Source organism: Centroberyx affinis, unplaced genomic scaffold (genome assembly GCF_046629955.1).
Source record: "Centroberyx affinis isolate AG114_WGS23_722 - 3 ecotype Tasmania unplaced genomic scaffold, CSIRO-AGI_Caff_v1 ptg008820l_1, whole genome shotgun sequence".
Classification (NCBI taxonomy): domain Eukaryota; kingdom Metazoa; phylum Chordata; class Actinopteri; order Beryciformes; family Berycidae; genus Centroberyx; species Centroberyx affinis.
The window spans coordinates 12,501-22,928 of record NW_027284330.1 but is presented as its reverse complement, the minus strand read 5'-3'; the positions used below and the strand labels follow the sequence as shown (position 1 = coordinate 22,928).

At 44.8% G+C, this 10,428-nt stretch overlaps 1 protein-coding gene across 1 annotated transcript in view; it reads right to left on the bottom strand.

Annotated features, from left to right (window-relative positions):
• Positions 1-780: 780 nt before the first annotated feature.
• Positions 781-10,428, bottom strand: part of LOC139640262 (spectrin beta chain, non-erythrocytic 1-like) — a gene marked incomplete at its 5' end in the record, with an annotated part of 16,045 nt that continues 6,397 nt past the window's right edge. Inside the window, 7 exon segments of the mRNA XM_071514446.1 lie at positions 781-1,079; positions 1,082-1,163; positions 4,696-4,845; positions 6,647-6,783; positions 7,783-7,933; positions 8,453-8,755; positions 9,732-9,890. Coding sequence (XP_071370547.1) covers positions 781-1,079; positions 1,082-1,163; positions 4,696-4,845; positions 6,647-6,783; positions 7,783-7,933; positions 8,453-8,755; positions 9,732-9,890 — 1,281 coding nt within the window.

Below are 10,428 nucleotides of genomic sequence, written 5' to 3'. Positions count from 1 at the left end.
GAGGAGAGGAAAAGAGAGAAGAATTAGAGACAAGGAGAGAAGGAGAGGAGATGAAAAGAAAGGAGGGGTAGAGAGGAGAGGAGGGAAGAGGAGAGGAGGGAAGGAGAGGAGAGGAGAGGAGGAGTGGAGAAAAAAGCAGAGGATAGGTGAGGAAAAGAGGGAAGAATTAGAGACAAGGAGAGAACAAGAGGAGCGCAGAGGAGAGAAGATGAAAAGAAAGGAGGAGAGGAGAAGGATTGGAAAAGAGAATAGAGGAGAGGGAAATAGAGGAAAAGAAAGGAGGAGAGGGAAATAGAGGAAAAGAAAGGAGGAGAGAGAAGAGAGGACAGGAGAAGAAAAGAAAGGAGGAGAAGGATGAGTGAAGAGGAGGACAGGTAAGGAAAAGAGAGGAGAGGAGATGGAAAAGAAAGGAAGAGGAGAGGAGAGAGAGAAGAGAGGAGAGGAGAGGAGAGGAGAGGAGAGGAGGAGAGGAGAGGAGAGGAGAGGAGGGGGAAAGGAGAAAAAGGAAGGGTGAAGAAAAGAGATGAGAGTGGAAGAAAAAAGAGGAGGAGAGGAGAGATGAGGATTAGAGAGGAGGACTCGAAAGGAGAACAGAAGAGCAGAGGAAAAGATTGGAGAAAATAGCAGAGGAGAGCACAAGAGAGGACAGAAAAGGAGAAAAGACTTAAGCTAAAAAATACTGACCAACATCTAAACTAAACACTCAACACCCTTAAACAGTCAACCCCCCCCCCCCCCCCCCCCCCCCCCCCCACGCCCCCCCCTCCCCTTCCTCCCCCCTCAGGCTCCGCCCACCTCCTGCTCGCGGTACTGCAGCGGCAGCGCCACCATGTGTTTGCGCAGCGTGACGACGTGCAGCCGGTGCTTGTCCACCGCCTCCCTGACGCCCCGGTGCTTCTTCAGCAGCGACTGGGTGGAGTACTCGTCGTGGCCGAAGTCCTCGCTGGACACCAGGCGGTAGGCGTCCTGCAGCCAGGCCAGCAGGTCGTCCGTCTCCGTGGAGAACTGGAAGAAGTTGAGCGCCTCCTGCAGGTGGCCGAGGCGCTGCGCCGCCTGGTCCTCCAGCCGCTTCCACTCCCCTTCACCTCCATGATGCGCTCCTGGATGCCCGCCGTGCCGAAGCTCTTCTCGCTCAGGATCTGCTTTCCTCGCTTCATGGTGTTCTGGGAGAGGGGGCGGGGCAAGATGGAGGAGGTGGGGGCAGGATGGAGGAAGAGGGGCAGGATGGAGGTGGGGCAGGATGGATGGAGGCGGGGGAGGATGGAGGCGGGGGAGGATGGAGGAGAGGGCAGGATGGAGGAGAGGTAGGATGGGAGGCAGGGGTAGGATGGAGGTGGGGCAAGATGGGAGAAGAGGCAGGATGGAGGAGGGGCAAGATGGAGGAGGGCAGGATGGAGGCAGGGCAGGATGGAGGAGGGGCAGGATGGAGGAGAGGCAGGATGGAGGCGGGGGCAGGATGGAGGCGGGTGCAGGATGGAGGAGGGGCAGGATGGAGGCAGGGCAGGATGGAGGCGGAGCAGGATGGAGAAGAGGCAGGATGGAGGAGGGGCAGGATGGAGGCAGGGCAGGATGGAGGAGGGGCAGGATGGAGGCGGGTGCAGGATGGAGGAGGAGCAGGATGGAGGAGGGGGCAGGATGGAGGAGGGGGCAGGATGAAGGAGGGGCAGGATGGAGAAGAGGCAGGATGGAGGCGGGTGCAGGATGGAGGAGGGGCAGGATAGAGGCGGAGGGGCAGGATGGAGGAGGGGCAGGATGGAGGAGGGGCAGGATGGAGGAGGGGCAGGATGGAGGCGGAGCAGGATGGAGAAGAGGTAGGATGGAGGTGGAGCAGGATGGAGGCGGGGCAGGATGGAGGAGGGCAGGATGGAGGCGGAGGGGCAGGATGGAAGAGGGGCAGGATGGAGGCGGAGCGGCGGAGAGTTTAAGCATTAGTCAAAGTTGTTTTACACTGCATGCAGGGAATTCCAGTCAACATATTAAAATTTCATAGTATGATTTTCTTAACCAAAATTATCTTGATATACGATATTATCTCGTATATATATAATTATTAAAAAGATGAAAACTTTAAAAACAGTACTGTAACATGCTTCAATCACTAAAAAACAAATTCATCACATCAATCACAAGACATTTGACTTTCTTCTCTGTTTTGTTAAAAAACAAAATTATAAAATGCTGGTCTAGGATAGTTTTAAAACAGATAACACAAATACAAATACAAATCAGCATCTAAAATAAAGTAAAATGTGTCTCAAATAAAGTCTCAACTGGTCTGTATCCACTTTCACTCAGTCAGCAACATGAAAATAACAATTTATTTATTTTGGGGAAAATAAAACATCAGTGATGACAGACGAGAGCCGCGGTTATCACAGTGGTCACGGTAATAAAAAATTAGTGGTGGTATCATAACCGTTATTGTTTTTTACAGCGATATATAGTAAAACGGGTATGTAGGAGGAGAAATGTTCTGTCGATGTTGCTGCAGTTCGTGCTGTTTGCCAATAGAAGTCAATGGAGGTCATGGGTTACTTAATGGCCCTTTAATGCACAGCAGCAGCAAAAAATAAACACATCTCTGCAGTCTTGACATCATCAGCGTTGGCCGTTTCCTGTTGCTGAGGACAGCCAAGATGGTCACATTCATTTCTGCTGCTGCCATGCGTTGAATTAAGTATGAAAATTAATCTTCTATAACCGGTGGCGTCCCGATTCAGGGAAAGAGATGGAGCAGTCTGGAGGACATGGCCACCAAAAATTCAGCCGTATTTCTTTAAATGTGCAGGTTAGTTTTGCAGTGATGTGTATTGTCAGTGACAGGACCATCCAGACAATTTGATGTGGAGGGCTTAGGGCCCAAACACTGAAAGGGCAGTGGGACCAGTGGGACAGAAAATACTACTAATATAGATTTACTTGGAAATGTAACAAATAAGCTTCAGTCTCTTAGGTCATATGCCATCATGGCGCTTTTAATGCCTTGCTTTAACCATGTTATCTCTAAAATAGCCTTAAAATTTAATCGAAATGCACCAAATAGACCAAATAGAATATCTTATCATGCTGCAGAGGATGGAATAGAACCAAAAAGAATTTTGTGGGCAAAATATGACGGGTCAGCCCCCGTCTGTGAGGTTCTGTATAAGGATAAAACAGAATACACAATCTGAGATGACAGGAGGGGAGAGAAGGAGCGGGAAGGGATGCACACACAGAGCAGAGACTTGACACACACACACACACACACACACACACACCACACACACACACACACAGGACGTTCAATGGCCGACATTATCTAAGAACCGGTACCTTCAACACCTACCCAGCATCACACCAAGACCTGTAAGATCTGACCAAACCTCTAAGATAACACCAAGAATTTAGATTTAGAGACTTACAGTAGAGTTACAAATATCTTTCAGGAATATCTTTTATTTAGGTGTAAAGTACATGCAGCGTTCATGTAGCGTTGGATTAGAGTGTAAATGACACCTACGCTACACTAGATTTATTTTGGGCACGTTCATGTGTTTACATGTTGCCGTTGTCTTTGTTGGTGTCCAGTCAATGCTTCTGGGCACTGTAGTCAATTGACGCAATAACATTTTAAGTGAGAGTCAGAGGAGTCAGAGAAACAAGCATTCTCCTGTTCCTACAGCATCGAGAACAGTTCCTACATTGGGCTCTCACGAGGCTCTCACACCCGACTAGCCTGTCCGAGTGAAACTACTGAAGCATGTAGTTCTTAAACGAAAGGATTTAGGGAGCTGCTCTGGTTGAAAATCAGCAAAATGCCCCTTTTAAAAGGATATCACCACTTCAATACACTCTCCTCAGAAACGTCTGACATCTGCACATGCAAACCTCTGCCATGAAGAATAATCAAGCTCGCCGAGACCCTGAAGAAAGTTTTCAATGTCTGAGTCAAGGCCTTTTGAGAGATTTCAGCATAAAGCGCTGTCCATGCCGCAGAATCTTGTTGGAAGTCGTTTGCATACAGTATGCAGACGTCAGTCGTTTCCATGGAGATAATTATCAAAGTGCCGATATCAGAGTCAAGGGCGGTCTTACCATTAGGCAAAGGTAGGCGACTGCCTTGGGCCCCACAAAAGACAAGAATAGAATTCATGTAAACCTATTTTTAATCAATTTGTCATTGAAAAACACATCTTTTCGTCATTGTTGTCAAATGTTTTGTCTAATTGTATTTATATTGTATTTTTGTCGGTGAGGACCACCTTGAAAACGAGATGGCACATCTCAAGGGGTTATTTCTAATAAAGAATTTCCATAGGTACAAAAAGTTTATTTAATTTATTCTGTTATTTCATTTTAGTTATTTCTAGTTGGTTGTTAATTTTTTTGTTTAAGCTATTATTATTTTTATACTCTTTTTTCAACCACCTGTGCATACTGGACAATCTTGTTTGATTGTATTCTAAGTCTATTTGTATTTTATTTTCTTGCACAAATAAATTTAACTAAACTAAACTACTTTCAGACACTGGGTGATATCCTCTAATGCGTAAATGCATGAACATACTGTATGTCAAGTGTAGCAGAGACGTAGGTGTTGCAGGCACTGGTTCTCGAGGATAATGGCAAAAACACTCACTCACACACACACACACACACACACACACACACACACACACACACACACACACACACACACACACACACACACACCTGCAGCAGCGAGCGGTGAGCCAGCAGTTCCCCAGCCAGAGTCTTGTGTTTCTGCAGTAACCTCAGCACGCTGCTCAGGTCCTTCCCGTAACCCTGAGCCCCCAGGATGGAGCTCTTCTCCCGGATCCAGGCCTCCGACTCCTCCAGCTCCTAACGGGAGGGCAGACACACACACAAGGGCTTCTTTTACTACAAAACAAATGCTACATGGAAAACTTAAAGGATGGACCAGATAAAGAAAAAAATCTGCTCAAAGAAAAAAGAAGAAAAAAGAAATGGGGGTCCTGGGTTCAAATCCGACCCAGGACCTTTGTCATATGTCACCCCCCTCTCTCTCCCAGTCTTTCCTGTCTGTCTCCACTTTAAACTATCTAATAAAGGCTAAAAATAAAGACGAAAAAAGACAAAAAAAGAAGAAATAAATGGAAGGAAATGGAATGAAAAGGAAGAAAAGAAAAACAGCATCTAGAAGAAAAAAGACAATGAAAGAGGAAAGAAAAAGAACAGAGGAAAAAGAAAGGAAAGAAAATAAATAAAGAGGGTAAAAAAAAACAGAATAACAAAGCTCCATTCAACAGAGTCCATGTCAGTTTCCCAGAAGGCAGGAGGGGAATTAGCCAAATGAGTCAGTGACGTGAAATAATGAGTAGCTCAGTAGAGTGAACCAACGACTCTTCTGACAAAGAGATCCACTGCTCTCATTATACACCCATTACATTCATAGTTCACTCTGAAAGCTAATTCACTAACATTAGTGAATCGTTCATGAACTCCGCGTTATTAAAGTGATGGACAGCTTTTTGAGCCGATGGAGACGAGCCACACTGCCCTCCACTTGGATGTGGATCGGCAAAATGGGACAAAACCATATGTATGTGAATCTATGTGGTTCTCTTTTAGAATTGTCGTTATTTACTTGTTTATTTATTCATTTATTTTCTCTCTTTATTTCTCTTTTTTCCCCCCTTTTGTTGTTCTGTTTATTTGTAATCTCGGCACCACTGGAGAAGAGGGTCCCAACCCTCCCAAACCCAGTGTGTCAAAAGCAGTGGTTCTCAACGTGGGGTCCGGGGACCACCAGGGGTCCTTGAGGGGGGTTCCAGGGTGGTCCCCAGCAAATTGATGAATCTTAAACTTCACCATTAGTTTGTTTACACGAAGTTAACACAATTAGAGAATGTACAGTAGAGGAATGACTATTGTGATCATAGTTTCTCTGTTATCTCTCTGCCTACAACACAGATAGTCATGGAATTCTGGACAAAATCATATCTAATAATAAAAATATGCTCAGATTTGGGCCTGAGAGACAAAATCTCATCAAATGGGGGTCCATGGCCTTAATGTGTACTAAATTAGGGTCCTTGATATGAAAAAGGTTGCGAATCACTGGTCTAAAGAACTAAAAACTAAATAAAGGTTGAATGAATGAATGAATGAATGAATGAATAACAACCGCTGCACCCAAAAGGAAAATGTACCACCCCTAACATACTTTATTTCTCATGTCATACAAACTCTACAATGGCTCAGAAGGTGTGTCCTCAGAAAAAAAATGAAGGATTGTTTCATTTGACTAATATTTTATTCTCTAGAAGTCAGCACAACTGTATGGGAACGGCTATTCTGATCGAAGGTTTAACTCTGCCCACTTTTATCTCCCCAACTGCAGTAGAGACAGTTGAGCACTTCCTAAATAAATCATATATAACACCCCAAAAAAACATCTTCTCAGGTGTGAGGTTCCTGGGATAAACGTTCATTAACTGCAAGTGAGCGACCGGCATAGCAAGACATTTTGTTCTCAAGCCAGAAAAGCAAAGAAGAAAGCAGTATTGTTATTAAAGTGTGAAACTTACCAGAATCCTTGACAAAAGTTTGAGAACCCCTGGTCTAGACATTTTCAGATGAACATAGTCAAACTGTCCCACTTCACCTGACCCCGTCGTACCTGAAAGAAGGCCCACAGCTGCCGTGACTCCTCCAGCTCGGCGCGTCTTTTAACTGCCAGCTGTTTGAGCTCCTCCAGACAGGAAGAGACGTGGTTGACACGGTTACAGATCACCTGCGGGTCGCACGGCTGGTAACCTAGGAGACGCGGACATGAAGAACAAAACACACCAAAATGGGTACAGGACCTGAATCATTACAGGAGGGGTTTACTCTGAGTGAGTGAGTTCATGGCTTGAAAGCTTACTGAGTGGACCGCCTTACTAATACTGAGTTGCATCCATGTTCCAGTAGTCTCAAGGTTTAAAAATCATTCTTTAACCTCTTTCCTCCCATTCATTTACATCTCCACTTTTTGACTAAAGTGGGTTTGATAGATGAAATCAATATGGGATCCTAGCTTTCTCCTGGTTTCACCTGGTTAGTCTACAACAGACGACTTTATTCATGTACAAATCATCATTGTTGGGTGAAAACCTTGTAAATCCAATTTTGGTGATTTTCATGGTTTAAATTAAAGGATTACATGCTCCTCTAGGGGTTGAAAACATCATTCACCTCTTGGTCTTGTGAAACTTTTCAAAACCAATTGGATAAACTGAAAAGATAAGTTGACATTTTGGAGATATAAGGTTTTCACCTGACAACAGCCATCTATATACCTATAGGTATCTACAGGTATGGATAGGTGTGGATATCAGAAGTCTACACACCCTTTCAAATGTTCTACTTTTTATTGCCTTGAGAACTTGAATGAAAAGAATGAAAACTCCTTTATAACACCTTTTCCCTTTCCTTTAGCTACAGCAACCAGCAAAATCAAGGTAAAATCAAATGGCTACTCATTTCTGATTGTATATTAAAAATGAAAAACTAAAGTGCAACTTATCACATTTACAAGCATGCACAAGGCTAATTTGCCTTCATCTGAAATTCTGATTCTAATCAGATCAATGAAAACCAGGATTTCACTGAAGATTTCACTGTTTGTTTGCTCCTATACTTTTCATTTCAGCCTTCATTCCAGGCAATAAAAACTAGAAGATTTGAAATTATGCGTAGACTTTTGATATCAAATGAAAGTATAGACAGGCCAATACTACACATCATTCACAGGCGTGTGTGAATCTCCCTTACCTTCTATGGTGGTGAATTTGAGCGCGGCGGCGTTGAGCGTCTCGACCCGCTCCGCCTGCACAGTGATGTCAGCTTCCTGCAGGCTGTGCTTCTGCAGCAGGTCGTCCACCTCCAGCAGATGCTTCCCAAAGTCCTTCGACAGCAGCTGGACCTGAGCGGGATGGAGGGATGGAGGAGGAGAGGAGGGATGGAAGAGGAAAAGGTGATGTCTTTTGCAACAGTAAGCTCTCTCTATTTTTATTTCTATTTCTTTCTTCTTCAATCAACCAGAACATGCAGACTCTCTCCTGCCTTCTCTTTCTTCCGCCTCCATTTCTCTCTCGTCTCCCTCTTTTCCCTTTCTCTCTCTTCTCCCATCTCCTTCTTTCTCTCTATTTCTTTGTATATACTGTATGCATCAAACAAACCATGTACGCATACTTCCACCCTCTCTCTTTCTCTCTCTTCTCCCCTTCTCTCTGTCTTTCAAGGTCTCTCCTCCCTTTTTCACATTTCAAACAAACCATGCAGACAGACTCTCTCTCCCTGGTTCTCCAGCTTCATCTCTCTCTTTATCCGTCTATCTCCAGCAAAGAAAACATACAGGCAGACTGTCTATCTTGCTCTCTCTCTCTCTCTCTCTCTCTCTCACACACACACACACACACACATCCTCGGTCCAGCCCAGTACCTGTGTGTCCTCCATCCAGTCGATCATGTAGACCATGTCCTGGAAGGTCTTCTGCAGCGCCAGGTTCTTCTCCAGCCGGGCCTTCCTCCCCACCACCAGCTCCTTCAGCAGGCTCCACTGCCCCAGGATATTCTCCTTGCGCGCCGAGATCCGCCGGATGTCGTAGTATCCCTCCGCCTCCATCTCGCCGGCCAGCTCCACCACCACGCCGATGCGCTCCTCGTACGAGGCGATGTCCGCCTCGATGGCCTCGTGCTTCTTCATGGCCGCCTCCACCGCCGGCAGGTCGTAGCCGAAGTTGTCCTGCAGAGGGGAGGGAGGAGAGAAAAAGGCAAGGAGAGGGGGGGGGGGGAGGAGAGGGGGAAAGGGAAGAGAGAGAAGAGAGAGGAAAAGAGGAATAGTCTTAGGGCTGGGCGATATGGACAAAATCAAATATCACAATATTTTTGACCAAATACCTCGATATCGATATTGCGACAATATTGTAGGGATGACTATTGGTGCTTTCACAAAATATTTACACAATGAGATTTTTGATAAATAATCATCAGTAATGTGGATATAATGACTAAGTGGGTAAAGGCAAATAATAGAACAGCTAGAACAGTCTGGTAAGTTCAGAAAATGACATCACTTTACTGTAATGCAGCCTTTAAAACCAGAAAAAGACAACACTTATGCCAGATCACGATATTACGATATCCAAAATCTCAGACGATATATCTAGTCTCACATCACGATATCGATATAATATCGATATATTGCCCAGCCCTAAATAGTCTGGTAAAGTTTAACCGCTAAAACCATAGAGGCCAAAGTTGAACCTTGACATCCAGTATTTCGCAGAATGCACATTGGAGTTAACTGTAATCTGAACTTCAATACCCAGAATTCCTGTGCGGTGAGGTCAGTAAACGTCACACAGCAGCTCATGTTTACCAACCAGCCGGTCTGTGATGCTTTATATCAAAGAAACCAAAGAGACGAGAGAGGAAAAGATCTAACACTGGTGAGTCCAGCTTTCTCTGCTGCTGGTTAGGAGACAGTCTGGATTTCACTCTCCAGTTTTGATTCGTCACTTCTTGTGGGTGGAGAAGTGACCATACCAGACACCACAATTTATTTTGGGCATACAGGGTGAATCTACAGCATCTCAGTTAGTGCCTTCCTGCTGCAACCACAGACTCCTGGCCACTGAGCGGTTCCACTGAAGCATCTAATTCACCGTCACCTTGGACAGAGGGGTGCTGCCTGGTTCGATCTGGGTCTGCCTCCCTACCTGTGACACCAGCCGCTGGTTCTCATTCAGCCAGGCTTGCCTCATGGTGGTCTTGTGGTCGAAGCGCTGAGCCAGCAGCTCCAGCTTCTCCTGGCGGATCAGCTCCTTGCGCAGAGCCACGCCCCTCTCATGCTCCGCCTTCTCCAGCCTCTCCCAGGCCTGCCAGGAGGTGACAGGCAGAGTTGGTATAAACATGTAATGGTAAATATAGAGGTGGGGTGGCAAACATAATTATTTTCAGAATCTAATAATAATTGATCTAGTATATGCTCAAGGTGTGATTCTATAATGTATATTATGAATTTCTATATCAGCTGAAAAAATTTATAACTTCTATTTCACAAATAAAAAGCTTTGTAAACTAAGTTTGAGTGGGTTTACCCTTCACCACATTCTTTTCTTTTTTTAACTTAGTTTTTATTTCAGTTTCAGCAACTTAAACAATCATATTCACAATTTTGTCTACTGTTTTTTCTGTTTTTTTCAGCTATACCTATATGGTTTATAGATAATTTAACAAAAAAAACAAAAAAAAAAAGAGGGGGGGATAGGGGTCAGGGAGGGGGCTTCACCACGTTCTTAATACACATGCTGTATCCCTACTACTATTCAAGAAAAATAACAAAAACATAAAATGTTAAAGGAACTTTTTACTCGCTTCTCATTGCAATAAACAATTTGATGAGTGTAATAGAAC